The sequence below is a fragment of the Phalacrocorax carbo genome (genome assembly GCF_963921805.1).
Source record: "Phalacrocorax carbo chromosome 30 unlocalized genomic scaffold, bPhaCar2.1 SUPER_30_unloc_3, whole genome shotgun sequence".
Lineage (NCBI taxonomy): Eukaryota > Metazoa > Chordata > Aves > Suliformes > Phalacrocoracidae > Phalacrocorax > Phalacrocorax carbo.
Window position 1 is genome coordinate 5,969 of NW_026990238.1, and position 22,388 is coordinate 28,356.

The 22,388-nt window shown below is 72.2% G+C and overlaps 3 protein-coding genes across 3 annotated transcripts; 2 read left to right on the forward strand and 1 right to left on the reverse strand.

Annotated features, from left to right (window-relative positions):
- Positions 1-1,706: 1,706 nt before the first annotated feature.
- LOC135310747 (putative per-hexamer repeat protein 5) lies at positions 1,707-4,649 on the reverse strand. Its single transcript, XM_064439706.1, has 6 exons — positions 4,545-4,649; positions 2,819-3,614; positions 2,288-2,766; positions 2,139-2,220; positions 1,869-1,933; positions 1,707-1,765 (listed from the first exon to the last, which is right to left on the reverse strand). The coding sequence occupies exons 1-6, from the start codon at positions 4,576-4,578 to the stop codon at positions 1,707-1,709; spliced, it is 1,515 nt and encodes a 504-aa protein (XP_064295776.1). The 5' UTR covers positions 4,579-4,649.
- A 2,646-nt stretch (positions 4,650-7,295) lies between these two features.
- On the forward strand, positions 7,296-14,712 carry KHSRP (KH-type splicing regulatory protein; the record flags this gene model as incomplete). The annotated part of the gene is given in 21 exon segments (XM_064439708.1): positions 7,296-7,829; positions 9,572-9,586; positions 9,588-9,669; positions 9,777-9,862; positions 9,865-10,007; positions 10,088-10,137; positions 10,251-10,322; positions 10,784-10,841; positions 10,967-11,138; positions 11,231-11,329; positions 11,411-11,509; positions 11,596-11,698; positions 11,802-11,902; positions 11,987-12,128; positions 12,244-12,404; positions 12,496-12,614; positions 12,697-12,785; positions 12,905-13,102; positions 13,717-13,794; positions 13,884-14,044; positions 14,242-14,712. Coding segments are annotated over 21 exon segments (2,571 nt in total), but the record flags the coding sequence as incomplete, so codon positions are not given.
- Positions 14,713-15,813: 1,101 nt separating this feature from the next.
- Positions 15,814-22,042, forward strand: GTF2F1 (general transcription factor IIF subunit 1; the record flags this gene model as incomplete). The annotated part of the gene is made up of 5 exons (XM_064439709.1): positions 15,814-15,882; positions 15,965-16,011; positions 16,117-16,189; positions 17,140-17,333; positions 21,749-22,042. Coding segments are annotated over exons 1-5 (620 nt in total), but the record flags the coding sequence as incomplete, so codon positions are not given.
- Between the last annotated feature and the right edge of the window lie 346 nt (positions 22,043-22,388).

Sequence of the window (22,388 nt, forward strand, 5' to 3'; positions counted from 1 at the left end):
GCGGGCTCTGGCGCAGCTGGCGCCGCCGCAGCACCAACAGCATCAACTTCGACAACCCCGTCTACCAGAAAACCACCGAGGACGAGGAGCCCCTGGGCCGGGGGGGCTTCAGCTACCCACGGTGAGGGGGGGCCGGGGGGCTTCAGCTACCCCACGGTGAGGGGGGGGCCGGGGGGCTTTCAGCTACCCCACAGTGAGGGGGGGGCCGGGGGGCTTCAGCTACCCCACGGTGAGGGGAGGGGGCCGGGGGGGCTTCAGCTGTCCCACGGTGGGGGGGGGGCGGGCTCGGGCACCCCATGGTGACCTGAGGATGGGGGGGCTCAAGGGGCCCGTTTGTGGGGCAGGCTGGTACACATGGGGCCGGGGGGGGTGTCTCACCCCCTCCCCACCCCACTGATTCCCCCTCCCCCCCCAGCGCCAGGCCGTGAGCCTGGATGATGACGTGGCCTGATGACGTGGGGGGGGGGGGGGCTCCCTCCCCCCTCCCAAGCCCCCCCCGAGGAGGCGCCGGAGCCCACCCGGATCCTGCAGCCCCCCCGTCCCACGGGACCCCCGGTGCTACGGAGGGACCCCCGGTGCTATGGAGGGACCCCTCCCCACGGGACCCCCGCCCCACGGGACCCCCGGGCGCTGCGGAGGGACCCCCGCCCCACGGGGCCGTGCCGGGTGCGTGGCCTCGGCCGCCTGTGCCGGCCGTGTGTGCGCGTGGCTGCGGCTGTGCCTGACCCCACGCGGCGGGCGGGGGCGGGCACAACCCCTGTACCGCCTGTACCCGGCCATACACGCCTGTACGTGGCTGTACATGCTTGTACACGGCTGTATACGCCTGTACATAGCTGTACCCAGCTGTACATGGTTGTACACAGCTGTATGTGCTTGTACATGGCTGTACACACCTGTACATGGCTGTACCCAGCTGTACATGGCTGTACATGCTTGTACACGGCTGTACACGCCTGTACATGGCTGTACCCAGCTGTACATGGCTGTACATGCTTGTGCATGGCTGTACACACCTGTACATAGCTGTACCCAGCTGTACATGGTTGTACACAGCTGTATGTGCTTGTACATGGCTGTACACGCCTGTACATAGCTGTACGCAGCTGTACATGGCTGTACACGGCTGTACGTGGCTGTACCCAGCTGTACATGCTTGTACACGGCTGTACATGGCTGTACCCGGCTGTACATGCTTGTACACGGGTGTACACGGCTGTACCCGGCCGCACACGCCTGTAGGCGCCGCGGCGGCCGCCTGTGCCCGCGCGCCCACCTGGGCGCCTCGTTCTTTTTATTTTTTTTTTTAACCAAAACTGTGAAACCCGCCCCAAACCGTGGCCCCCTCGCGGTGGGGTGGGAGGGTGGGGGGCGCGGCCCCTCGCCCCAGGGGGTCCCCCCGCCCCGCGGCCCCGTGTCTGGACACGGCCAATACACACTACACGCTATTTATTTCTCCCCGTTGTCCCGGCTTGTCCTTTCCCGCCCCCTCCCCAGGCTGTGGGGCCCGGACCCCCAGGTCCCCCCCTGGCCCCACACGTGTGCGTCGTGGTGGCTGGAGGTGGCTTTATTTGGGGGGGGGGGAGGGTGACATTTTGTTGGGGGGGGGGGGGAACGGGACATGAGATGGGGGGGGTCAAGCAAGGGGCTGACAAGGGTCCAGCTGCAGGGTGGTGTCACGCAGCGTCATATGACATCACACAGCGTCATATGACATCACGCGGCATCACGGAAGGGTCCTGGCGGGTCGCAGGCCTGGGGGCGGCTGTGTGGGGGGGGTGGGGGTGTGGGTGAGGGGCTGCAGGTCTCACACACATGTGTGCGGGGGGGGGGGGTCCGCATGCGCCCCATGGGGGGGAGCCCCTTACCCAGCTGGGGGGGCCCCTCCACGGCCTCGTGGTACTCGCTCTCGTCCGAGGAGCTGGAGCCCGGCCTGGGGGGGGGGAGGGGGGGCTCGAGGGGACCCTGGTGTCGGGGCACAGCCCCCCCCCCGCCCCAGAACCCCCCGACCCCCCCCTTCCCTGATTCCCTGCCCCCACCCCACCCCAAATGAACCTACTGCCCCCCCCAATGCCCCCCAGCCCCTCCCATCACCCCAGGACCCCCCCCTCCCCCCACGCCGCCCCCCCAGCCCCCACCTGCCGCTGCCCCCCCCGCAGGGGCGCCCGTGACCTTCCTCCCCATCCTCCTCCTGCGGCTCCTCGGCCCCCGGCTGCGGCTCTGCGCACAGGGAGGGGGGAGGGGGGCCGCCCCCTCCCCGGCCCCCCCCGCGGCCCCCCCCTCCCGCGCTGGGCCAGGCGGGCCCGAGCCTCCCGCAGCTCCCCCAGCGCCCGCCGCAGCTGCCGCTCCAGCACCGCCACCCGCCCCGGCAGCCCCCCGGCGCCCCCCGGCAGCCCCACGGCGCCCCACGGCGCCCCCGGGCTCTCCGTGCCCACCCCCACCGACCGGCGGCCCCGCGGCACCGCGACGGCGGCGATGCCGGAGCCGGGGACGGCGGTGCCGGAGCCGACGCTGGAGCTGGTGGTGCCGGTGCCGGTGATGCCGGAGCCGGTGATGGTGCCGGTGCCGGTGATGCCGGCGTCGCTGCTGGTGCCGGAGCTGCTGCTGGTGTTGGTGATGAGGATGGCGGTGCCGGAGCTGCCACCGGTGCCGGGGCTGGAGCCGGTGATGCCGGAGCCGATGATGGTGCCGGTGCCGGTGATGCCGGCGTCGCTGCTGGTGCCGGAGCTGCTGCTGGTGTTGGTGATGAGGATGGCGGTGCCGGAGCTGCCACCGGTGCCGGGGCTGGAGCCGGTGATGCCGGAGCTGATGATGGTGCCGGAGCCGGTGCGGTGCCTGGCCGGTGATGCCGGAGCTGATGATGGTGCCGGTGCCGGTGCCTGGGCCGGTGATGCTGGAGCCGCCGCCGGAGCTGCTGGTGCCGGAGCCGCCGCCGGAGCCGGTGATGCCGGAGCCGGTGATGGTGCCGGTGCCTGGGCCGGTGATGCCGGAGCCGATGATGGTGCCGGAGCCGGTGCCGGTGCCTGGGCCGGTGATGCCGGAGCCGCCGCCGGAGCTGCTGGTGCCGGAGCCGCCGCCGGAGCCGGTGATGCCGGAGCCGTCGTCGTCGCCGATGTCGGTGCCGAAGCCGCCGGGGTCGCCGCAGCCGCAGCCGCCGCGGCGAAGCCGCTCGAGGAGCTGCCGCTTCTCCTCCTGCAGCCGCTCCAGGCGCCGGCGCAGCCCGGCAGCGCCCGCACCTGCTCCTCCAGCTCCCGCAGCCGCCCCCAGCGCCGCCGCCATCTGCTCCCGCACCAGCCGCAGCGGCGCCGCGCCCGGCGAGCCCGCCGGGACCCCCGCCGCCGGGACCCCCGCCGCCGGGACCCCCTCCTCCTCCAGGCGCCGGCGGGCCCCCCGCAGCGTCCGCTCCACGCGGGGGTCCGGGGGTCCGAGGGCGTCGGCGGGGGCGGCCCAGGAGGCGCGGTGGGGCCGGCGACCCACCGGCACGCGGCGCAGCGTCAGCCCCTTCTCGATGGCCTCCACGTAGCCCAGGAAGCCCAGGTCCAGGCGGTAGCCGTACGCCGTCTCCAGCGAGTACGGCGCGTCCCCCGCCCCGCCGGGGGGCCCCGAGCGGCGCCCTGCGGCAACACCGCCGTCGGGGGGACCCCCAGCCTCGGCCGGACCCAGGGACCCCCACCCCGCTGGGACCCAGCACCCCGACCCCTGTCAGAGCATGGGGGACCCCTCCCCGCCCCGAGCAGGACCCCCAGCCTCGGCCGGACCCAGGGACCCCCACCCCCCGCTGGGACCCAGCACCCCGACCCCTGTCAGAGCATGGAGGACCCCTCCCCACCCCGAGCGGGACCCCCAGCCTCGGCCGGACCCAGGGACCCCCACCCCGCTGGGACCCAGCACCCCGACCCCTATCAGAGCATGGGGGACCCCTCCCCGCCCCGAGCGGGACCCCCAGCCTCGGCCGGACCCAGGGACCCCCACCCCGCTGCAACCCAGCACCCCGACCCCTGTCAGAGCATGGAGGACCCCTCCCCACCCCGAGCGGACCCCAGCCTCGGCCGGACCCAGGGACCCCCACCCCGCTGCAACCCAGCACCCCAACCCCTGTCAGAGCATGGGGGACCCCTCCCCGCCCGAGCGGGACCCCCTGCCTCGGCCGGACCCAGGGACCCCCACCCCGCTGGGACCCAGCACCCCGACCCCTGTCAGAGCATGGGGGACCCCTCCCCGCCCCGAGCGGTTCCCCCTGCCTCAGCCGGACCCAGGGACCCCCACCCCACTGCAACCCAGCACCCCAACCCCTGTCAGAGCATGTGGACCCCTCCCCGCCCCGAGCGGTTCCCCCTGCCTCGGCCGGACCCAGGGACCCCCACCCCGCTGGGACCCAGCACCCCCGACCCCTGTCAGAGCATGGAGGACCCCTCCCCACCCCAGCCAGAACCGAGGGGTGCCGGACTCCCCCAGGACCCCCCACCCCATCTTCACTGTGACCTCAGGCACACACACCCCCCCCTCCCAACCAGGGACCCTCCCCCCGGCCACGGGGTCCTTACCTGGGAAGGCCTCAGCTCGCAGGACCTGTGCCATGGCCCCCCCGAACCTGGGAGGGGGACAAGGTCAGCGCGGGGGGGGGCCAGGGGGGCCCCCAGGGGTCTGGGGGGGCCACCCCAGGCTGCCCCACTCCCACCCCCAGCCTGTGCTGGGAGGGGAGCCAGGGGTCTGGGGGGGGGACGCATGGGGGGACGCAGGGGGTCTGGGCTTCTGGCCAAGCGCTGCCTGGGGAGGGGACTAGGCCCCCCCTCCCCACTCTTTGGTGGCAGCGCTCCCCCCCTTGCCCGGGACCCAGGGGTCCGGGGACCCCCTGCTCACCCCCTCCCCCACTGGACCCCCCACCCACCACATGCCCGGCGATGGATGGGACGGGGATGGGGACAGACACCCCCCCCCCCGGCTCCCCTTTTCTTTCTCGGGGTGCGGGGGGGGAGTCTCCCGTTCCCATGGTGACAGGGTCCCCGCCGTACCCCCCCCGCAGACGGGGCCGGGGGGCGTCCCTGGGCTGGGCCATGGGGCTGTGGGAGGGGGCGGCCCGGACGCCTGGGTCCCCCCCAGACCCCCGCGCCCCATCCCCTGCCTGTGTCCCCCCCCCCTAGAGCCCCGTCCCCCCCCGACCCCCCTTGTCCCCCCCGTGCCCCCAGACCCCCGCCCCCCCGCGCCCCCCTCCGGCGCCTCCCGGCCCCAGATGGAAGCAATTAGGCGGCTCCGGCTCCTCGGGCTGCGCCGCCCCACGGCCCCGGGCGGGACGGACCCCGCCCCACGGCGGCCCCACGGCCGCCCCACGGCCCCATCGCCCCACGGCAGCCTCACGGCACCCCTCACCCCACGGCCCCCTCGCCCCACGGCGGCCCCACAGCCCCATCGCCCCACGGCCCCCCTCACCCCACGGCCCCCTCGCCCCACGGCGGCCCCACGGCGGCCCCACAGCCCCATCGCCCCACGGCCCCCCTCACCCCACGGCCCCCTCGCCCCACGGCAGCCCCACGGCACCCCTCACGCCACAGCCCCATCGCTCCACGGCAGCCCCACGGCACCCCTCACCCCACGGCCCCCCTCACCGCACAGCCCCCTCGCCCCACGGCAGCCCCCCGGCCCCATCTCCCACTGTCCCCCTCGCCCCACATCCCCATCACCCCACACCCCCGTCGCCCCCCCGGGGGTCAGTGTTGGGGGCGGGGGGTCCCTGTGCCCCCCCGGGCGGGGACAGCCAGCCAGGGCCGCGCAGACCCCCCCCCGGGACCCCCCAGGACGCCCCGGGACCCGGAGCCCCCCCAGATCCCCCCCTGCCCCCCGGTGCTGCCGCCGATCCGGTACCTCCCGCTCCGCTCCGCTCCCGCTCCCGGCCCCGCCCCGCCCCGGCCCCGCCCCTTCGGCCCCGCCCTCTTCGGCCACGCCCCTCCCCCAAACCCCCTCGCTCGCTTCGGACCCGGCCGCGGGGCGCAGCCAAAGCCGCGCCCCCTCCCCTCCAGACCACGCCCCCTCCCGCACCAGACCACACCCACGCGGTCACGCCCAGACCACGCCCCGCCTGGCCCCGCCCCCACCGAGTCCGTTCCCACCGTCGGAGCAGCCGGAGCCGGAGCCGCGGCCGGGGGGTCTCGGGGATCTGGGGGGTCCCTGAGGGGTCCGGGGGGGCACCGGGGGACCCTGGGTGGTTCTCAGGGGTCTGGGGGACTTGGAGGGGTCCTGGGGGGGGTGTCCCTGAGGGGTCCTGGGAGTCCTGAGGGGGTCTCAGGGGTGCGGGGGGATCATGGGGTGGGTCCCGGGGGGTCTCGGTGATCCCGGAGGGGCCCTGGGGGTCCGGGGGGGGTCTCAGGGGTCCCGGGGGTCCAGGAGGGTCTCGGTGATCTCAGGGGTCCCAGGGGTGCGGCAGCAGAGTGGGGGAAGCCCCGGGGGGCGCCGGTGGGGGGGGGGCGCTGGGGATTCCCAACCACCCCCTCACCCCCACCCCCACCCCCACCCCCAGCAACCCCCCCCCCCCCGCCCGCCCGACCCCCTCCCCGCCTCCTGGGTGCCCCGGGGGGAGGGGTCGGGGCACCCAGGGGTCAGAACTAGGGCACAACCATGCCCCACCCACCCCCCCGCCCCTACCTCGGGTCCCGCCCCTTCATATGCGCTTGGCCGCGAGCGCTGCCAGTCACGGCTGGGCCACGCTGGCGTGGCCGCTGATTGGCTGCTGTTTCCCTCCTAAATCGCCTCGAGGAGCTTATTGGACGCGCGGTGTCCATCGCTTCTCCTCATTGGCTCAGAGCGCTGTCAGTTACGCCCGGCCCCGGCCACCTTGCTCCGCCCGGCGCGGCGCTGGTGGGTGATTGGTCCGTGGCCCATCAATCACCGCGGTTCTGCCCACAGGGAGCAGGCCGCCCCACGATTGGCCCGTCCGGGTCCGGCTCCAGCGTGGCCCCGCCCATCGGCGCTCACCAATCCGGTCGCGGCGTTGGCTGCCGCTGATTGATTCTCGCGCCTGTCATTCTAAAGAAGCCCGGCCCCGTCCAGCGCCCGCCAATGGCTGCCTGTCGTGCGGCTCCCTGCACTCCGATTGGCTCCGGTGGCCGTCAGTGAGGCGCTTCCTCCTCCAATAGCCGGCGGGCAGGGGCGGGACGGGAGGTCGGTGGGCCGCATTGGCCCCGGCGCCCGTCAGTCGGGAGCGGCCCCGCCCCCCGCCATCCGCTTCCTCGCCCAATCGCCGCCGCGACTGGTCGGCCGGCCCGTCCATCCCCGGAGCCCCGCCCCCTCCCACCCTCCAATGATCGCCCGCTGCCTCCGCCGCTCCCGCGCCGATTGGCCCGTCCCGCCGCCACTCTCGTCCCTCCCGCCCGCCCGCCGCGCGCCGGCTGCCCTCCCTTCCCCGATTGGCCGGCGCCCGCCGCCAGTCACGTTCGCCCGGCCCGGCGATTGGCGGCGGCGGGGCGGGGGGGCCGTTCCGGCCGCCGCCCCGCCCCGCTCCCAGCGTGCCCCGCGCGGTGTGTGTGGAGAGCGCGGCCTGTTCCCGCGTCGCGCCCTCGCCGCCGCCGCCGCCGCCGCCATGTCGGAGTACAGCCCCGCCGGGCCGCCGCCCGCCCCCGGGCCGCCCGGGGGGGCCCCCGCCGCCGCCGCCGCCGCCTCCGCCGCCGGGGGACCGCCGCCTCCGGGCGGTGCGGGAGCGGGGGGGGGGCGCGGCGGGCGGCGGGCCGGGCCCGGGCGGAGCGGGGGTGGGGGGGGGCGGCGGCGGCGGCGGGGGGGGCCCCCCGCCCGGCGGGATCCGCAAGGACGCCTTCGCCGACGCCGTGCAACGGGCCCGGCAGGTGAGGGGCCCGGCGGGGGGGGAGGCACCGGGGGGCGCCGGGGTCCCCCTGCCCCCGCCGCGGCGCCGCGGCCCCTCCCCCGCCGTGCCGGGCCCCTCCCCCACCCTCCCGGTAAGGCCCCGCCCCCCCGGGGGCGCGCGGGGTGTCCCCCTCCCCCCCCACCCCTCTCACCCCCCGCGTTCCCGCGCGCTCGCCTTGCCCCGGGGAGGGGGGCGGGGGGTGCCGGGGGAGGGGGTCCCGGGGCCGACCACCCCCCCCAGTGGGGGGGGCCCCGGGCGGGCGGGCGGCGGAGGAGCCGCGCCGGAGTTTAGCGGTAACGAGCGGGGAGGGGGCCCGGAGCCCCCCGGGAGGGCTGGGGGCGCCCCGGGGGTCGCGCCCCTTGGTTGTAGCCCCGGTGTGGGGTCTCCAGTCCTAGTGTGCGTCTCGGAGGCTGGTTTTGTTGGGCTCCCGCCGCGACGTGGGGCTCGGAGGATGGTTTTGGGGGGCTCCCGCCATGGTGTGGAGCTCGTGGGGGGCGCCCGCCGTGGTGTGCGGCTTGCGAGGGGCTTTTGGGGGCCCCCCGCTCTAGCGTGGGACTTGCGGGTGGGTTTTGGGGGACTGCCGCCATGGTGTGGGGCTCAGGGGAAGGTTTGGGGGGGCTCCCGCCATAGTGTGAGATTTGTGAGGGTCTTCTGGGGGTCTCTCGCCGTAACGTGGGGCTCAGTGGGGGGCTTTTGGGGGGCTCCCAGTCTAGTGTGGAACTCGTGAGGGGATTTTGGGGGGCTTCCGCCATGGTGTGGGATTTGTGAGGGGGTTTTGGGGGGCTCCCGCTATAGTGTGGAACTCGTGAGGGGATTTTGGGGGGCTCCTGCCGTGGTGTGGGGCTCAGGAGAGGGTGTTGGGGGCCTCCCGCTGTAATGTGGGGTTCTTTAGGGGGGCTCCTGCCATAGTGTGGGGCTTGGTGGGAAGGTTTTGGGGGTCTTCTGCCATAATGTGGGACTTTTGAGGGGGGGCTGGGGGGTCCTGCCATGGTATGGGGTTCGCGAGGGGGTTTTGAGGAGCTCCCACCATAGCGTGGGGTTCGTGAGGGGTTTTTGGGGGCTCCTGCCACAGTGTGGGGCTCAAATGGGGTGGTTTGGGGGGCTCTCATTGTAATGTGGTGTTCATGAGGGGGTTTTGGGGGGCTCCCACCATAGCGTGGGCCTCGTGGGGAGGGTAATGGGGGTCTTATATCACGACACAAGGTAGTTTTGGGGGCTCTCACCATGGTGTGGGGTTTGTGAGGGGGTTTTGGGGGGCTCCTGCTATGATGTGGGGCTGGTGAAAAGAGTACAGGGACTTATGTCATAGCAGGGGGGGCTTTGGGGGGGCTTTGGGGGGGCTCCCCCCCAGAGTAGGGCACATGAGGGGGTTTTGGGGGGCTCCCGCCATAGCGTGGGGCTCGTGGACAGGGTACAGGGCCATTATGTTACAACATGGGGAGGTTTTGGGGGCCCCCCACCACAGCATAGGGGTCGTGGGGAGGGTTTGGGGGCCCCCACCATGGCATGGGGGGTTGTGGGGAGGTTTTGGGGGCCCCCCACCACAGCGTGGTGCCCATGGGGAGGTTTTGGGGGGTCCCATGTGCTGATGTGGGGCCAGGGGGGTGGTTTGTGGGGCTCCCTCTCGCCGCGGGGGGGGCCGGGGGGTTTTGGGGGCGCCCCCTCTCCGTGGGGGGGCCGTGTTTCGGGGTGACCGCCGGGCACCCACCGTTCCCTTTGCAGATAGCGGCGAAAATCGGGGGGGGACGCAGCGACGACGGTGAACAACAACACCCCCGACTTCGGGTTTGGGGGGCAGAAGCGGCAGCTGGAGGATGGCGGTAAGGGGGGGGGGCACCCCAAAAGCGGGGGGGGGCACCCCAAAACCGGGTGGCCCTTTTGGGGGTGGTTGGGAGCCACCTAATGATGTTCCCCCCCCCTTCCCCAGACCAGCCGGAGAGCAAGAAGCTGGCGGCGCAGGGGGACTGTGAGTACGGCTGGCGGGTCTGGGGGGGCTGCAGCCCCCCCAGGAGGTTTGGGGGGGGCTGGGGGGGGGTGTCAGTGACCCCCCGGGGTCCCCCTCGGCTGGGGGAGGCCAGCGGCCACGTCCCCTGATGAGGGTTTGGTTCCCTCCGCAGCGCTCCCCGACCCAGCTGGGACCCATCCACCCCCCACCCAGGTGAGATGGGGGGCTTTGAGGGGGTCCTGGGGGTTTTGGGGGGCCACAGGGTGCCTGACTCCCCCCTCGTCCCTCCGCAGGTCGACAGTGACAGAGGAGTACCGGGTCCCTGACGGCATGGTGGGACTCAGTGAGTGCGGGGGCTTTGGGGGGGGGGGGATTTGGGGGTGTGGGGGTGGTTTGGGGGGGTTGGGGGGCCAGTGCAGCCCCCCCCCATGTGGCGTTTTCCCCCCCCTCCCCCAGTCATCGGCCGCGGGGGGGAGCAGATCAACAAGATCCAGCAGGATTCGGGCTGCAAAGTACAGATCTCCCCAGGTAAGGGGGGGCCCCGATTGCCCCCCAGTTCCCCTGGGGGGGGAGGCCCTGATCCCCCCAGTTGTGGGGAGGGGGTCCCCAATATCCTGCTCCTGCCCCCTTGAGGGCCTCTAACGCCTCCCTCCCCCTGGGGGGGGGTCCCTTCCTGGGGAGTCCCCACTTATCTCTTTCCATGGGGTGGGGGGCTACTGGTCCCCCTTGTGTGGGTGTGGGGGGGTAAATCTCCCCTTCCCCTAAATTTGGGGTGCCCCAGCCCCCCCGTTCCCTGCTAGGGGGGTCTCCAGCCCCTCTGTCGCCCCCCAGTGTGGGTGGGATCCCCAACTCCCCTTCCCCCCTGTTGCCAAAGCGGGCAGGGGGGTCCCACCCCTGCTCCTGTGGCTGGGGGGTGGGAGGGGGCCGGGGTGTTTGGGGGTGTCCCCCCTCGCGCCGCAGCCCCCCCACGCCGCGCCCCCTCCCCGCAGACAGCGGCGGGCTGCCGGAGCGCAGCGTCTCCCTGACGGGATCCCCCGAAGCCGTGCAGTGAGTAGGGCCCGTCCCACCCCCTTCCCCCCAAACCTTCCCCCCACGCCCCCCCGTGGGCGCCCGGGCCCCCCGCCCGAGCCCCCCGCCCACCCTCCCGCACCCCCCGCCCCCCCCTCCCCCAGGAAGGCGAAGCTGATGCTGGACGACATCGTGTCGCGGGGGCGGGGGGGACCCCCGGGCCAGTTCCACGACAACGCCAACGGCCAGAACGGGACAGTGCAGGAGATCATGATCCCCGCCGGCAAGGCCGGCCTCGTCATCGGCAAGGGCGGAGAGACCATCAAGCAGCTCCAGGTACCCCCGGGGACCCCCCCAAAACGAAACCCGCGGGGGGCTTTCCCGCGGGCGGCCCCCCCCCCCCCTTGAGACTCACCCTCCCGCCGCAGGAGCGAGCCGGCGTGAAGATGATCCTCATCCAAGACGGTTCCCAAAACACCAACGTCGACAAACCCCTGCGGATAATCGGGGATCCCTACAAAGTCCAGGTGAGCCCCGCCCTCCAAAGAGGCCCCCCCCAAATCCCCCGCAGCCCCCCGAGCCCCCGCCGACCCCCCCGCTCCCCGCAGCAAGCCTGCGAGATGGTGATGGACATCCTGCGCGAGCGCGACCAGGGCGGCTTCGGCGACCGCAACGAGTACGGTTCCCGCATCGGCGGCGGCATCGACGTGAGTTTTGGGGTGGGGGTCCCAGCCCCCCCTTGGCCCCCCCTCCCCACCCCCCAGCGCCCCGGTTAACCCCCCTCCCTCCCCAGGTGCCGGTCCCCCGGCACTCCGTCGGCGTCGTCATCGGCCGCAGCGGGGAGATGATCAAGAAAATCCAGAACGACGCGGGGGTGCGGATACAGTTCAAACAAGGTGAGGAGCCGGGGTGGTTTGGGGGGGTCCCCGCCATCCCCCCCTGCCCCCTATAACCCCTCTCTCGCACCCCTATTTTCCCCCCCGCCCCTCCCACCGCCAGACGACGGGACGGGCCCCGAGAAGATCGCCCACATCATGGGCCCCCCCGAACGCTGCGAGCACGCCGCTCGCATCATCAACGACCTCCTCCAGAGCCTGCGGGTAGGGGGGGGGCGGCCCGGGGCGCCCCGAAACGGGGGCGACCGTCCTCCCCCCCCGACCCTGACCCCTCCCTTCCCCCCGCAGAGCGGCCCCCCGGGACCCCCGGGGCCGGGGATGCCCCCGGGGGGGCGGGGGCGCGGGCGGGGCCAGGGCAGTTGGGGCCCCCCCGGGGGCGAGATGACCTTCTCCATCCCCACCCATAAATGCGGGCTGGTCATCGGCAGAGGTGAGCGCCCCCCAAAATCAAAAAGCCCCCCCCCCCAACCCCCTTCTTGTAGCCCCTCCCTGAGCCCCCCGCCCCCGTGTGGCCCCCCCCCCCCCCCCGTACCCCCCTCCCGCAGGCGGGGAGAACGTCAAAGCCATCAACCAGCAGACGGGGGCGTTTGTGGAGATCTCCCGCCAGCTGCCCCCCAACGGGGACCCCAACTTCAAGCTGTTCATCATCCGCGGCTCCCCCCAGCAGATCGACCACGCCAAGCAGCTCATCGAGGAGAAGATCGAGGTGCGCGGGGTCGGGGGGGGCCCCCCAAACCCCCCCCGCGGCCCCCCACGCCCCCTCGCTGACCCCCCCCCCCCCCCTCCCCTTTGCGCAGGGTCCGCTCTGTCCTGTGGGGCCGGGGCCGGGGCCGGGGGGGCCGCCGGGACCCGCCGGCCCCATGGGACCCTTCAACCCGGGACCCTTCAACCAGGGCCCCCCCGGAGCCCCCCCGCAGTGAGTACAGGGGTTCGGGGAGGGGGCTGGGGTGGGGGAGGGCTCCCCGCTTCGGCAGCCCCCTCACCCCCCTCTCCCGCAGCCCCGGAGGCCCCCCCCCACACCAGTACCCCCCCCAGGGCTGGGGCAACACCTACCCCCAGTGGCAGCCGCCGGCCCCCCACGACCCCAGTGAGTACCGAGACCCCCCGCGTCGCCTCGGGGGGCTCCCGCAGCCCCGCCCCGCCCCCCCCAGGCGCGTCCCCCCCACCTCACCCCCTTTGTTTTGTGTGTTTTGGGGCCCCCCCCAGGCAAGGCGGCGGCGGCGGCGGACCCCAACGCCGCGTGGGCCGCCTACTACTCGCACTACTACCAGCAGCCGCCGGGGCCCGTGCCGGGGCAGCCCCCCGCCCCCGCCGCGCCCCCCGTCCAGGGGGAGCCCCCCCAGCCCCCCCCCACCGGCCAGTCCGACTACACCAAGGCCTGGGAGGAGTACTATAAGAAAATAGGTGAGGGGACCCCGAAAATGGGGGGAGGGGGGATGTCCGGGGGGGCACTCGGAGGCACGCGGGGGAGGCCGGAGCCCCCAGGCTGGCTGTGGAGACCCTCAACCCCCCTGCCTCGAGCCGCAAACTGCCTGTGGAGCCCCCAGACTGCCCCTGGGTGACCCTGACCCGCCACGAGCCCCCCCCCGCGCCCCAAACTGTGGAGACCCCTGCCCCGAGGTCCCAAACTGCCCCAGTGTGACCATGACCCCCCCCCGGAGCCCCCCCTGACTGCCTGTGGAGACCCCAGGGAGCCTCAAAACTGCCTTCGGGTGACCCTGAGCCCTCTGGGGAGCCCCCAAACTGCCCCTGACCCCACCCAGGGGACCCCAAGCTGCCCATGGGTGACCCCAACCCCTGTAGGGAGCCCCTAGGGGACCCCAACTCCTCCCCGGGGTGTCCCTGAACCCCTTCTTCCTCTTCCCCCAAACCACTCTGGGACCCCCGAGTTCCTTTGCGACCGCCCCGAACTGCACTGTGGAGCCCCCAAAGCACCAGGTGGGGGTTCCCAGCCCCCCCCAGGCCCCCCATGGCCGCGGGGGGGGGGTCTGACCCTGCCACCCCCCTGCCCCCCCCAGGCCAGCAGCCCCAGCAGCCCGGGGCCCCCCCGCAGCAGGACTACACGAAAGCCTGGGAGGAATATTACAAGAAACAAGGTGAGCCCCCTCCTTTCCCTGCCTGGGGGGGGGTCGGGGGGTGCCCCCCGTGTCCCCCCCTCCTCACAGCCCCCCTTCGCCCCCCACAGCGGCCCAGGTGGCGACGGGGGGCGGCCCCGGGGCCCCCCCCGGCCCCCAGCCCGATTACAGCGCGGCCTGGGCCGAGTATTACCGGCAACAGGCGGCTTATTACGGCCAGACCCCGGGGGCCGCCGGGCCCGCGCCCCCCCCCACGCAGCAGGGACAGCAGGTACGGCCGCCCCCGGGGGCCCCCCAGCGCCCTGCGCTGGGTGCTGATGGGCCCCCCCCTTCTGGGGGTCACTATGGGTGTAGGTGAAACCCCCCCCAATTTGCTGCGGGGGGGCAGGGCTCCTCTCCCTCCCCACTTGGGGGGGGGTTGGTGCTGCCCCTCCCCCCCACACCCCCTCTTTTCTCCCCTCCCCCCAGGCTCAGTGAACCGAATGTGAACTCCCCGTCTGTGACCCCCTCCCCCCTTTTGTTTTTTGGCGAGCGGCCGCGGCCGGCCAGGGCGAGCGGCCCCCCCCCCCAATCCCCAGGACCCCCTCCGACCCCCAGAGCCGCGGGGTGGGGGTGGGGGGCTTCATCACCCCCCCCTCCCCCCTCAGCCGCTCAAAACCACCCAAACCTCCCCAAACCCAACGTCGCCGGAGCCCCCGGCCCCCCGCTCATAGGTAGAGTCAAACATTCCTCGGAGCCGCTGGAGCCGGGGCCCCCCCAACCCCCACCGGGGCCCCCCCGAACGCCCCCGGCCCCCCCGGCCCCTCCCCCCTGCCCCTTCGGAGGAGACTGAAAAAAGCCCCCAACAACAACAACGAACCACCGACAACGACCGTATTCTCAGTTTTTACTTTTTACCGCTTGTTTTTAAACTTCACAAATAAACGAGAACAAAAATCCCCCCCGGCTCCGCCTCTGCTTTTGGGGTCAAAGCATGCGATTTTGGGTCTGTCCATCCCCCCTCACTTCTCCAAGGCCTTTGCGTAAAGCGGCGTTTTGGGGTAAATCCGAGTGCGTTGGGCCTCCCGGAGGGTTGGGACCCCCCCCCCATAGGCTCTGGGGTGATTAAAGAGTTTTTCGGGGTTCGCCCCCGCGGGCTGTTTGGGGTGAAAAAGGGCGATTTTGGGGCCTGGCCGCCGCCGTTGCTATGGCGACGCTTCCGCGGGGCGGGGCCTGGAGCTACTTCCGGCAGAAAACTTCCGGTCCCGCGCAGTGCGGCGGCGGAGGGGCGCGAAGCGGGAGGCGCCGGTGGCGCATGCGCGGTGGGGCCTGGGGGGGTCCGGGGGGTCCCGGGGGGGGCTCCGGAGGGGTTGGGGGGGACCCTATAGGGCCCTGGGGCTGGCTCTGGGGGCCTGGGGGGTCCTATATGGACCCTGGGAGGGGCTCCGGGGGACTGGAGGGGGACCCTATAGGCCCGTGGGGGGTCGCTCGTGGGGTCTGGGGGCTCCTATATCACCCGGGGGGGGCTCCGGGCGTCTGGGGGCTCCTATGTGAACCCTGAGGGCGGGGGTCTGGGGGTCCCTGGAGGAGTGTGGGGCCGGCTCTGGGCGTCCCTGGGAGGGGCCCCGGGGGTCTGGGGGTGTCTGGAGGGGTTTGGGGGGCCCTATAGGGCCCTGTGGCCGGCTCTGGGTGTCGGGGGGGGTGTCTCTGGGAGGGTCTGGGGGCTACGGGGGGCCTTAAGAGGCGCCTAGGGCCCTGGGGAGGTTTTGGGGGGCTGGAGTCGGTGGGGGGCTCCGGGGCACGGAGGTGGGGGCCCTGTAGCAGCTCGTGTCCCTTGGGGGTGCTGTGGGGGGACGCAGGGCCTCTATAGGGGCCTCCGGGGGGGGGCTGGGAGGGTCAGGGGGGGCCCTAAAGGGGTGTTTGGTGCCCTGGGGAGGTTTTAGGGGGTCCTGGGGACACTGAAGGGGGGGGAAGGACCCTCCTGGTCCCGGGGGATGTTGGGGGGCGGTCGGGGGCTGTAGAGCAGGGCAGCATCCTCACCCCTCCCCCGCCTCTCTCCAGGACCCCCCTGAGCCTCCGCTGGGGTCGCCCCCCACCCACCTCCCCCCCGCCGCAGGGATGGCCTCGCTGGTGAGTGCTGGGACCCCCCCGGCTCCCCCCAGCCCCCACCGAGCCCCCCCAGCCCCCAGCCCACCCTCCCCTCTCCCCGCAGGGCACCAGCAGCCAGATGGTCACCGAGTACGTGGTCCGGGTGCCCAAGTGAGTCTGGGGGGGCGGGGGGTTTGGAGGGGTCGGGGGAGACCCGGGGGGGGTCGGGGGGGCCGGGGGGATCCGGGGGCGCCAGTGACGGTCCCCCTCCCCCAGGAACACCACCAAGAGGTACAACATCATGGCCTTCAACGCCGCCGACAAGGTCAACTTCGCCACCTGGCACCAGGTGACACGGGGGGGGCACGGGGGGGCGGTGGGACATGGGGGGGGGCGGTGGGACATGGAGGGGGGGATGGGGGAGGGCAGGTTCGGGAGCTGGGGGATGGGGGGCAGGAGGGGGTGGGGTTGGGGACGGCGGGGGTCAGGGGTGGCGTCCTGGGGGTGGCGGGGCTTGCGGGGTGATTTGGGGGGATTCGGGGCTTGGGGACGGGGGGATTTGGCGGGATTCGGGGCTTGGGGACTGCAGAGTTTGGGGTGCAGCAGGGTTTGGGGGAGCAGCATTTGGGGTGCAGCGGCTCCTCGCAGGCGCGGATGGAGCACGCGGCGGGTTCGGGGGCAGGTTCGGGGGTGCGGCAGGGTTTGGGGGCGCGGCAGAGTTCGAGGGCGGGGCAGGGTGTGGGGGTGCGGCAGGGTGTGGGGGCGCGGCAGGGTTTGGGGGTGCAGCATTTGGGGTGCAGCGGCCCCTCGCAGGCGCGGATGGAGCACGCGGCGGGTTCAGGGGCAGGTTCGGGGGTGCGGCAGGGTTCGGGGGTGCAGGGTTTGGGGGCACAGCAGGGTGTGGGGGTGCGGCAGGGTGTGGGGGCGCGGCAGGGTTTGGGGGTGCAGCATTTGGGGTGCAGCGGCCCCTCGCAGGCGCGGATGGAGCACGCGGCGGGTTCAGGGGCAGGTTCGGGGGTGCGGCAGGGTTCGGGGGTGCAGGGTTTGGGGGCACAGCAGGGTGTGGGGGTGCGGCAGGGTGTGGGGGCGCGGCAGGGTTTGGGGGTGCAGCATTTGGGGTGCAGCGGCCCCTCGCAGGCGCGGATGGAGCACGCGGCGGGTTCAGGGGCAGGTTCGGGGGTGCGGCAGGGTTCGGGGGTGCAGGGTTTGGGGGCACAGCAGGGTGTGGGGGTGCGGCAGGGTGTGGGGGCGCGGCAGGGTTTGGGGGTGCAGCATTTGGGGTGCAGCGGCCCCTCGCAGGCGCGGATGGAGCGCGACCTGAGCAACAAGAGGATGTACCAGGAGGAGGAGCTGCCCGAGAGCGGCGCCGGCAGCGAGTTCCACCGGCGGCTGCGGGACGAGGCCCGGCGCAGGCGGCTCGGCTTCGCCCCCCGCGTCTTCCGCGCCGAGGAGCAGCCCTGGGTGCTGCGCGTGAACGGGCGGGCGGGGCGCAGGTGGGGGAGGGGCGGGGGGAGGGGGTGGGGGGTGGGGATGGGATGGGATGGGGATGGGGATGGGATGGGGATGGGATGGGATGGGATGGGGATGGGGATGGGGATGGGGATGGGATGGGGATGGGATGGGGATGGGGATGGGGATGGGATGGGGATGGGATGGGATGGGATGGGGATGGGATGGGGATGGGGATGGGGACGGGGATGGGATGGGGATGGGGATGGGATGGGGATGGGATGGGGATGGGGATGGGGATGGGGATGGGGATGGGATGGGGATGGGGATGGGGATGGGGATGGGGATGGGGATGGGGATGGGGATGGGGATGGGGATGGGGATGGGGATGGGGATGGGATGGGATGGGGATGGGGATGGGGATGGGATGGGGATGGGATGGGATGGGGATGGGATGGGGATGGGGATGGGATGGGATGGGGATGGGATGGGGATGGGGATGGGGATGGGGATGGGGATGGGGATGGGATGGGGATGGGATGGGATGGGGATGGGATGGGGATGGGATGGGGATGGGATGGGATGGGGATGGGGATGGGGATGGGGATGGGGATGGGATGGGATGGGGATGGGATGGGATGGGATGGGGATGGGGATGGGGATGGGGATGGGATGGGGATGGGGATGGGGATGGGATGGGGATGGGATGGGATGGGGATGGGATGGGGATGGGGATGGGGATGGGGATGGGATGGGATGGGGATGGGATGGGGATGGGGATGGGATGGGGATGGGATGGGGATGGGGATGGGGATGGGATGGGGATGGGGATGGGGATGGGGATGGGATGGGGATGGGGATGGGGATGGGGATGGGGATGGGATGGGGATGGGATGGGGATGGGATGGGGATGGGATGGGATGGGGATGGGGATGGGATGGGGATGGGATGGGATGGGGATGGGATGGGGATGGGATGGGGATGGGATGGGATGGGGATGGGGATGGGGATGGGGATGGGATGGGGATGGGGATGGGATGGGATGGGGATGGGGATGGGGATGGGGATGGGATGGGGATGGGGATGGGGATGGGGATGGGGATGGGGATGGGATGGGGATGGGGATGGGGATGGGGATGGGGATGGGATGGGGATGGGGATGGGATGGGATGGGGATGGGGATGGGGATGGGAATGGGATGGGGATGGGGATGGGATGGGGATGGGGATGGGATGGGATGGGGATGGGATGGGGATGGGATGGGGATGGGGATGGGGATGGGATGGGGATGGGGATGGGATGGGGATGGGATGGGATGGGGATGGGGATGGGATGGGGATGGGATGGGGATGGGATGGGATGGGGATGGGATGGGGATGGGATGGGGATGGGATGGGGATGGGGATGGGGATGGGGATGGGGATGGGGATGGGATGGGCTGGGATGGGGATGGGGATGGGGATGGGGATGGGGATGGGGATGGGGATGGGATGGGATGGGATGGGGATGGGGATGGGGATGGGGATGGGATGGGGATGGGATGGGGATGGGATGGGGATGGGTTGGGGATGGGATGGGGATGGGGATGGGATGGGATGGGGATGGGGATGGGGATGGGGATGGGGATGGGGATGGGGATGGGATGGGATGGGGATGGGGATGGGGATGGGATGGGGATGGGATGGGCTGGGATGGGGATGGGATGGGGATGGGATGGGGATGGGGATGGGATGGGGATGGGGATGGGGATGGGGATGGGGATGGGGATGGGGGATGGGGATGGGATGGGATGGGATGGGGATGGGATGGGGATGGGATGGGGATGGGATGGGATGGGGATGGGGATGGGGATGGGGATGGGGATGGGATGGGCTGGGATGGGGATGGGGATGGGGATGGGCTGGGGATGGGCTGGGATGGGATGGGGATGGGGATGGGATGGGGGTGGGGATGGGGATGGGGGATGGGGATGGGATGGGGATGGGATGGGGATGGGATGGGGATGGGATGGGGATGGGATGGGATGGGGATGGGGGATGGGGATGGGGATGGGATGGGGATGGGGATGGGGATGGGATGGGGATGGGGATGGGATGGGATGGGGATGGGGATGGGGATGGGGATGGGATGGGGGTGGGGATGGGGGTGGGGATGGGGATGGGGATGGGGATGGGGATGGGGATGGGGATGGGGATGGGATGGGGATGGGGATGGGGATGGGGATGGGGATGGGGATGGGGATGGGGATGGGGATGGGGATGGGGATGGGGATGGGGATGGGGATGGGGATGGGATGGGATGGGGATGGGGATGGGGATGGGGATGGGGATGGGGATGGGTTGGGGATGGGGATGGGGATGGGATGGGATGGGGATGGGGATGGGGATGGGATGGGGATGGGGATGGGATGGGCATGGGGATGGGTTGGGGATGGGGATGGGGATGGGATGGGGATGGGATGGGGATGGGATGGGATGGGGATGGGGATGGGGATGGGGATGGGGATGGGATGGGCTGGGATGGGGATGGGGATGGGGATGGGCTGGGGATGGGCTGGGATGGGATGGGGATGGGGATGGGATGGGGGTAGGGATGGGGATGGGGATGGGGATGGGGATGGGATGGGGATGGGATGGGGATGGGATGGGGATGGGATGGGGATGGGATGGGGATGGGGGATGGGGATGGGGATGGGATGGGGATGGGGATGGGGATGGGGATGGGGATGGGATGGGGATGGGGATGGGGATGGGGATGGGGATGGGGATGGGGGATGGGATGGGATGGGGATGGGATGGGGATGGGATGGGATGGGGATGGGGGTGGGATGGGGATGGGGATGGGATGGGGATGGGGATGGGATGGGGATGGGTGGGGATGGGATGGGGATGGGATGGGGATGGGATGGGGATGGGATGGGATGGGGATGGGGATGGGGATGGGGATGGGATGGGCTGGGATGGGGATGGGGATGGGGATGGGCTGGGGATGGGCTGGGATGGGATGGGGATGGGGATGGGATGGGGGTAGGGATGGGGATGGGGATGGGGATGGGGATGGGATGGGGATGGGATGGGGATGGGATGGGGATGGGATGGGGATGGGGATGGGATGGGGATGGGGATGGGGATGGGGATGGGGATGGGATGGGGATGGGGATGGGATGGGGATGGGGATGGGATGGGATGGGGATGGGGATGGGGATGGGGATGGGATGGGGGTGGGGATGGGGGTGGGGATGGGGATGGGATGGGGATGGGGATGGGATGGGGATGGGATGGGGATGGGGATGGGATGGGATGGGGATGGGGTGGGGATGGGTGGGGGTGGGGGTGGGATGGGGATGGGGTGGGGATGGGGGTGGGATGGGGGTGGGGGTGGGGTGGGTGGGGATGGGGATGGGGTGGGGATGGGGGATGGGATTGGGGATGGGGATGGGGATGGGGTGGGGGATGGGATGGGGTGGGATGGGGATGGGATGGGGATGGGGTGGGATGGGGTGGGGGGTGGGGGTGGGGATGGGGGTGGGATGGGATGGGGATGGGTGGGGTGGGGGTGGGATGGGGTGGGGTGGGGTGGGTGGGTTGGGGGTGGGATGGGATGGGGTGGGGATGGGTGGGGATGGGGGTGGGGTGGGGTGGGGGTGGGGTGGGATGGGGTGGGGATGGGGATGGGGTGGGGGTGGGGGTGGGGGTGGGGGTGGGGTGGGGTGGGATGGGATGGGGTGGGTGGGGTTGGGGATGGGTGGGGGTGGGGATGGGGTGGGATGGGGTGGGGATGGGGTGGGATGGGGATGGGGTGGGGTGGGGTGGGGGGTGGGGTGGGGGTGGGGTGGGATGGGTGGGGTGGGGATGGGATGGGGGTGGGGGTGGGGGTGGGGTGGGGTGGGTGGGATGGGGATGGGTGGGTGGGGTGGGGTGGGGATGGGGGTGGGGGTGGGGTGGGTGGGGATGGGGTGGGGTGGGTGGGGGTGGGGATGGGGTGGGGTGGGGATGGGGTGGGGTGGGTGGGGTGGGTGGGGGTGGGGTGGGGTGGGGGATGGGGGTGGGGATGGGTGGGGATGGGGTGGGTGGTGGGGATGGGGTGGGGTGGGGATGGGGATGGGATGGGGATGGGGTGGGATGGGGATGGGGATGGGGATGGGTGGGGTGGGGGATGGGGATGGGGTGGGGATGGGTGGGGATGGGGATGGGGATGGGGATGGGATGGGGATGGGGATGGGGATGGGATGGGATGGGGTGGGGATGGGATGGGGTGGGGGTGGGGATGGGGATGGGGATGGGATGGGGATGGGGATGGGATGGGGATGGGGATGGGGATGGGATGGGATGGGGGATGGGATGGGGATGGGACGGGGATGGGGATGGGGATGGGGGTGGGGGTGGGGATGGAATGGGGAGGGGCGGGAAGGGGAAGGGGCAGTGGGTGGGCGAGCCCCTGCCCACCCTCCCCTCCGCAGGTACAAGGGGGTGAGGAAGGGCGGCGTCACCGAAAACGCCTCCTACTACATCTTCACGCAATGCCCCGACGGCGCCTTCGAGGCCTTCCCCGTCCAGCACTGGTACAACTTCACCCCGCTGGCCAAGCACCGCACGCTGACGGCCGAGGAGGCCGAGGAGGAGTGGGAGAGGTCAGGGGGCGCGGGGGGACCCCCAAACTCCCAGGCGACCCCCCCCGCCCCAGAGCTTGAGACCCCCTGGAGCAGAGGGGATGGTGTCGGGGGCGTGACCCTGAGCCGGGGCGGGGGGATGTTGTGGGGCTGGAGGGGACGTGGGGAGAGCAGGGTTGTCCCAGAGCTTAAGGGGACCCCCCCCAGAGCTTAAGGGGACGCCCCCCAAAACCCCAGGGTACACTCCAGAACCCCAGGGGACCCCCTCAAAACCCCACGGGTTCCTCAGAGTCCCAGGGTACCCCCAAAGCCTAAGGGGACCCTCCCAGAACCCCAGGGGACCCCTAGGGCCCCAGGGACCCCCCCCAGAACCCCACAGACACTCAGAGCCCCAGGGACACCCCCCCCCAGAACCCCAGCGGACCCCCAGAGCCCCAGGGGACCCCCCCCAGAGCCCCAGGGGACCCCCCGGAGCTGGGTGGGGGTGCTG

What these genes read in the sequence shown, in the direction of transcription:
- LOC135310747 (XM_064439706.1), bottom strand. Translation starts at nt 4,578, where the DNA reads ATGGCACAGGTCCTGCGAGCTGAGGCCTTCCCAG. An exon ending in TCGGGCCCGCCTGGCCCAGC is followed by an intron (nt 2,221 to 2,287) that starts GCGGGAGGGGGG and finishes CCCTGTGCGCAG; the next exon opens with AGCCGCAGCCGGGGGCCGAG. An exon ending in GGAGGGGCCCCCCCAGCTGG is followed by an intron (nt 1,766 to 1,868) that starts GTAAGGGGCTCC and finishes CCCCCCACACAG; the next exon opens with CCGCCCCCAGGCCTGCGACC.